Below are 7,039 nucleotides of genomic sequence, written 5' to 3'. Positions count from 1 at the left end.
TTTTTAAAATTTTGAATTTTTATTTTAGAGAATAAAATGTAATTTTTTATTATTGAATATTTTTTTATATTTTTTTAATTCTATTTATAAAATAAATAATAAAAAATTATACTTTATTTTTTAAAATAAAATTCAAAATATAGAAGACAAATCCAGGTAAGAAACCCTCTCCATATGCTTACGTTGCCTGTATTCCTAACGGACTTTACTCAATTGCCACTCATTCAGAACGATATAACCAGAGTCAACAAACATTATCCCCATCAAATGTCTATTCCTTATTGATCTAACAATATTAGCCACCTTGGCCACCGATAAATTTTGACCACCATAGAAAACACCTAATAATATAAAAGTTGCTGAAAAATTTGTTATTAAAAAAACGGTGCTAAACTTTCTATAGCATAGCTATCAATAAGATGAAGATTATAAAATTAATTTTAAATTTTAAAATTAAAAAACAAATCACATAAATAAATTAAATAAAAACTAACATTATACAAATATTCTAAAATAAATTGACTTACATATATATTCTAAAATAATTCTATTTAGATTGAATCAATTAAGATTTAATTCAGCTAGATTACATTTGATGTTACTGAATTATTAACTCTTTCCATACTTATCTCTCCTGAATTATTAATTCTTTCCATAGTTATGCTTGCCTAAAAAAACAAATATAACCATATCAGTTACTAATAAGCAAAACTAAAAATTCAAAGAAAAAAGCAAAAAGAAAAAAAAAGTTAACACCTCCTTCTCCCAATCAATGCTAAGAATTATGATCATGAGACTAAGTACTTGAACAATAATGGCACATATGATTCCAAGCCAGAGTCCCTGCACAATACCTAAATAATTAAGACACTCCACAAATAATAATAGATTTCAGTTTAGTATTTCCATACCTTTGTTTCAAGATGTAAAACAAAAGCTAATACAATAGCGGACGGAACTCCAACTACGTAATATGACCCTAAGTTAATAAAAGCACCCATTTTTTGCCGTCGACATCCTCTAACAATTCCTGAGAAAACACCCTGCAGCCCGTCCAAGAAATTGGATGCTGCAAGAATTGGCAGCATGAGTCTCACGTGTCTAACCACTTGTACGTCATTACTGTAAACATGGCCCCAAACATTGCGTAACATTATCATCAGTGTAGCAACCAAAATACCCTCAATAATGGTTGCTACTAACACTACACGCACGGCCAAACGTGCAGACCAAGGATTACCAGCTCCAAGCTCGTTAGATACACGAGTGCTGCAACGCAAACAAACAATTATGTAATTGCAATTGTTTACTTCATTTCAACATTTGTTGTCACAGAATTCTAAATGTTCATAAGCACGCAGTAGTAATTAAGTTACCTTATAGCTCCACTTAATCCCAACGGAATCATCCAAATAGTTGATGCTGTATTCACACTGAAATTTCCAACATTAATTATTATTAGATCGTTGCAAATAATAATATCCACAGTAACATGTAAAGTGCTGATAGTTAAGAATTGTGAGAACTAACCAAATAGAAAGCACTGATGTTTGCAACTTTGGATTTGGAAGACGACCAGATAGGAGAACCATCAATTCAAACGACCACAGTTCCAAGCTGTTCAGCACAACGAAAACCATACAAAAACTCATTAGTAGAGGATCTCGACTCATTAGTTGAAGATCTCGAACAATGTAACTGTGAGGAAAGCAACGGTTAGTAGAAATTTACCAAACCATAACAGAAGAAAGAATAGCAAGTTTCAAAAAAGAAGGAATGTTATGGAATGCCTCTAATGAAAACCCGGTCCAAGTTTCCGAACATCTTGGAGAAAACTTTATGTACAACGCAAGTATCAACACATTCACCCAATACGATATACAATTTGATAAGGCAGCTCCAGTACTCCCTAAGCCAGCTTTGAACACTAACGCCCAACACAAAGCAGCATGCAGTGCAGTAGCTACTCCAGAGCTGAGCATCATTGGAACTCCAATGTTCTGTGTCTGTAGAAATCTAGTTTGACATTGAAGAACACTAGAAGCAAAAAGGTACGGAATGATTAATTGAGCATATCTTCCTGCTTCTGTGGAGATTTCATGATCTTGGCCAAATAAAATCAATATGGATTTTGTGTTTGCCCAAACAATAGAGATGGGTACACAAATAATGGTAAGAACAAGCATGGCTCTCTGAGCGTGTATGCCTAACATGTGATGTTGTCCGGCTCCATATGATTGGCCACACAAAGTTTCCAATGCACTTGCAATTCCCATCTGTCATTATATGAAACCAACAAAGAGTAGTTGAACACAAAGTTAGTCGATTCAATAGGAATCGTTGGCAATAAATTAATCGCTTCGGTTTCCATGCCATGAAGGGGTGTAACCAGGTTTGATTGGTGTTGAAATATTTTTTAACAAATTATTTATCAAATCCAAATTATAAACGAAAAAAAAATTGATTGGTAAAACTGTAAAAAAATTGTTAAAGAGATTAATGTAAAAAGAACTAACCACTAAACCAATGCCAGTGACAGAAGTAAAGGAAGTGGCCATGGAAACGCCGGAGAGAGTCAACACGCTTACGTGACCAACGAACATTATTGAAATAAGTTCAATAGCAAAATTAAGAAAATGCACTATAATTAAAGGTCCTGCCAAATATATTTGCTTTTTTACTTCTTTAATCACTGTCCTTAACTTATTTTGACCGGACACTTGAGATTCAACAGGGACACGGGTATTATTCTCGTGTTCTTCCTCCATGGACTAAGGCTTGGTTTGGTAAAATTTTTTGAAGAAGTGCTTGTGTTTTTTAAAAGCTCAAGCTCCTCATTTTATATTTGATAAATAAAAAAGATTATGTGATTATACTGGCAGCTTTTAAAAGATTCGAATACTTTTGAAAGTACCTAAAATAACTTCATGTTAACTAATTTTTAAATTTATTACTTGTATTTATATTTATTATAATATTTTTAAATTTTAAAAACTATTTTATTAAACGTAATTGTTGTTAGTTATATTTATTGAAAGTTATTTTTAATTTAATTTAGTAAATATAAATATTATAATTTTTAAAAAATTATCTTTTAAAAGTTAATCTTTATAAATTACTTTTAAAAAATAAAAATTTTACCAAATTAAGTTTAATTTTTACATAAGTTATGGAGTCAAGAAGTTTACGAAAGGTTTATGAAAAATTTATAAAAAAGAATAAGCCAGTTTCAAATGATAGACCTTATGAAGAGTTCCGTTGCAACACAATAAGTTGGGTTTATATTTATATATAGAATAGAAGTAGAAAAATATATGTATTATATAACATACATGAATAAAGATGTGCAATTAAATCATGCACAAGTTATAGGTCAAAAAATAGAGTAGAAGTAGGAGGATAGGTATAATGTATATTGTATAGAAAGTTTTCAGAATATTAATGTTTCATTAATCTTTACCATTGATTTTAATTTTTTTTGGGTGACTTACCATTGATTTTAATTAATATATTATATATAATTTATAATTGATATCAACAATTAAAATGATTAGAACATCAATATATCTACATTTAAAATTTATCCTCTTATATATTATATAAATAAAAGAAAGGGTAAAGTATATTTTTTGTCTCTGAAGTTTGACAAAAATTTTAAAAATACCCCTAAGTTTTATTTTGTTTCAATTTTGTCCTAAAAGTTTTCGATTTACATCAAATATACCATTGACGGCTAATTTTTTCAAAAAATTTAAGACCAATTCAACAACAATTTCATAAGAAGAACCCTCAACATAAGCAAATCAAGCATAATTTTCATGCATTATTGTTAGATTGGTCTTAAATTTTTTGAAAATTTACCCGTCGAGAGTATATTTGATGCAAATCGAAAACTTTTGGGACAAAATTGAAACAAAATAAAACTTAAGGGTATTTTTGAAACTTTTACCAAACTTCAGGGATAAAAAGTATACTTTACCCAATGAAAAGTAGTATATTATGCGTGTTACATCAATAAAGGAACGGTGGTTTAAGTAATTTTTAGATTTTAAATACTAATTTAGTAATTTAAGAAAAGTAATATATTATGCAGGTTTTTATATTTAAATTAAATAAATAAACTATTTTTAAAATATCTAAGATGTAGACAATTTATCATTTAAAAAATACGTGCATTTTACGTATATTATTGTATCGATTTAACTACAATATTAGATAATTCTATTATTATACTCATAATTAAATATTCGATTTGAACAAAAAATAATGATTTAATTTTTTTAAATTAAAAAACTATTTAACTACAATATTAGATAATCGTATTATTATACTCATAATTAAATATTCGATTTGAACAAAAAATAATGATTTAATTTTTTTAAATTAAAAAAACTAACCATGATATATGCAAAACTTCTTTTATACCACGGTATAATGTTTCAGACAACGGTGGTTTGATTTAAAATTTTTCTTTCTCTCTAATTTTTTTAAATAATTTAAACTTTTAAAATTATAATATTTTTAATTTAAATTAACAATTTAATTTAAATTTAATTTGATAAATTTTTTTAAAAAAATACTTGTACTTTTTAAAAATTCAAACTCGTTGTGTAACTTAAATCAATAACGTCTCCTTTGATGTTAGTCTATAGATTCAACCACTTGAACTTATTCTGATATTACTTCTTGAACTAAACACTAGTTATTAGGTAAAAAGTTATCATTAAAAAAGTTATCATTATTATTGTTATTATTATTATGTGTATAACCTTTGTTTTAGATTACATCTAGAAGTAAATTATATAAAAAAATACCCATATTTATGATGATTAATTTTTAACGTCTCTGTTGTCCTTGCCAATTTGTTCGATATTCTTTTTTGTTCGATATAATTATTATTGAAAATGCTCTTTTTTTTTTATAATCTATTAATCAAAAAGATCATATACTTGTATTTGGAGTTTTTAAAAGAACGAGATACTTCTGAAAGCACCTAAGATAGAGTTTTTTAAAGTTCGCTTATGTTTTTTAAAATTTAAAAGTTTAATATAACTTCATATGTTAACTAATTTTCAAATTTAATACTTACATTTATGTCTATTATAGTATTCTTACATTTTAAAAGCTATTTTATCAAATATAATTATTGTTACTTGTGTTTATTAAAAGTTATTTTTAATTTGATTTACCAAATATTAATACTACAATTTTTAAAAAGCCATCTTTTAAAATTTAACTTTTATAAACTACTTTTAAAAAATAAAAATTTTATCAAACTAAGTCTTAATCTAATAATATTAATGTATTTGTATTCGTATGATTAATTATGAGTACCGTCTAATTAATTTTTAAATTTTTTTTAAAAATGAATTCAAATAATAGATGGTAAGTAATAAAGGAATTCTAATAAAGATATTGTATGGATGGTAAGCATCTTATATTTTAAAAATAAGGTAAAGTATTAAATTGGTCCCCTATGTTTGGGTGTATTTTTGTTTTGGTCTTTAAAGTTTAAAGTATCTTATTTGAATTAAAAAAATTTTTATTTATCATCAATTTAGTCCCACAGTGACGTCAAAGTTAAACAATTAATGAAATATCCTATAGAAACTTTTTTGGATTCAATTAGAACACTTTAAACCTTAAGAACCAAAACAAAAATACACCCAAACATAGGAGAACAATTTAATACTTTACCCTTCAAAATAATAAGTTATCTAATTATTGCTTTTACTATATTAATTTTTCTAAATAATTTAATTTAATCTAATAAAATAAATTTATTGGTAATCATATGATTAATTATGAGTACTCTAATTAATTTTAAAAATTTTTTAACATTATTATTAAAAAAAACGGTGCTAAACTTCTTATAGCATAGCCATCAACAAGATAAAGATTAATAGATTATAAAAAGTATCTTAAATTTTAAGACTTAAAATAATTACAATGATTTTTAGTTTTTTTTTTTATTTTTAAATTTTAATATTTAATATGATCAAAAGTTAAAATATTAAAATTTGTATTCATTACCTTTTTTTAAAAGATATTCATATATCAGAAAAAAATATATAAAAATATTATTATTTTCTAAATATGTGATAAATAAATACCCTAACATTACTACTCTCTACCTTAAATATCAGTTTTCTATCTAATGTTAGCTCAAATAACAATAAAAAGTGGTATTATTGCAATGCCTAACATTTATTTTTCACAAATTATTTCTTTTTAATTGTTAGAGAGACACTCAGACATCACATAAAATGACATGAACAAAGGTACAAAAAAAAAAAAAAAAAAATCAAATAAAATAAAACAGTATATGTATATCTTATTTAAAAATAGAACAATGTTAGGGACCAGTAACTTTTGTGATTGGTAGTCATCAAATAGCCATCAATGATGATTTAATGGTGTGAGATTTGTATGAGATTTCATCTAATGACTTCACATTTCTATGCTGGTTACATGCTGGCCAAAATTCAATAAAATTGTTAGTCTCCTAGACTTTTTTTAAAAATAAACAAAATACAAGACAAAACAAATTATTAAAAAATCATAGGAACTATAAACATCTTTTAAATCTTTTAAATGCAAAAGCTCAAAGTGAAAATTTTTGGATATGATTCATTGCAATGAATTGAAGAGTCGAATATTCTTCATCATTAAATTTAAAATAAAAGGGATGTATATTAAATTGTATATCTTGATGGATAATTGTGTTGATATTTATTCTTTACATCAAGCGTTTTTTAAAATATTCAACACATTCACTCAATAAGATATTCGATACCACGGAAAAAACTTAATGTAGAGAATAAGTATCAAAAGTTCTGCCAGATATAGCTGCTTGGTTTTTATCATGGTCGTTATTATTATCATCAAATTTAAAATAAAGGAGCTGAGCCATATCAAATAGTGTATTTTATTGGGTGGATGTGTTAATACTTGCTCTTTATATCAAGTTTTTTCCTTCATGAGGACCAAGTTTATGAATATAAAGAAGAAAATTTGATGTAGAAAACAAATATCAAAG

General features: G+C 25.9%; 1 protein-coding gene across 1 annotated transcript; it reads right to left on the bottom strand.

Annotated features, from left to right (window-relative positions):
* Positions 1-581: 581 nt before the first annotated feature.
* On the bottom strand, positions 582-2,768 carry LOC114927228 (protein DETOXIFICATION 16-like). Its single transcript, XM_029296868.1, has 7 exons — positions 2,517-2,768; positions 1,732-2,276; positions 1,531-1,617; positions 1,377-1,433; positions 912-1,269; positions 757-843; positions 582-668 (listed from the first exon to the last, which is right to left on the bottom strand). The coding sequence occupies exons 1-7, from the start codon at positions 2,766-2,768 to the stop codon at positions 582-584; spliced, it is 1,473 nt and encodes a 490-aa protein (XP_029152701.1).
* Between the last annotated feature and the right edge of the window lie 4,271 nt (positions 2,769-7,039).

This window comes from Arachis hypogaea, unplaced genomic scaffold (assembly GCF_003086295.3).
Source record: "Arachis hypogaea cultivar Tifrunner unplaced genomic scaffold, arahy.Tifrunner.gnm2.J5K5 arahy.Tifrunner.gnm2.scaffold_66, whole genome shotgun sequence".
Lineage (NCBI taxonomy): Eukaryota > Viridiplantae > Streptophyta > Magnoliopsida > Fabales > Fabaceae > Arachis > Arachis hypogaea.
Note: the sequence above shows the minus strand (reverse complement) of the source record. Positions and strands in the feature narration are given on the sequence as shown.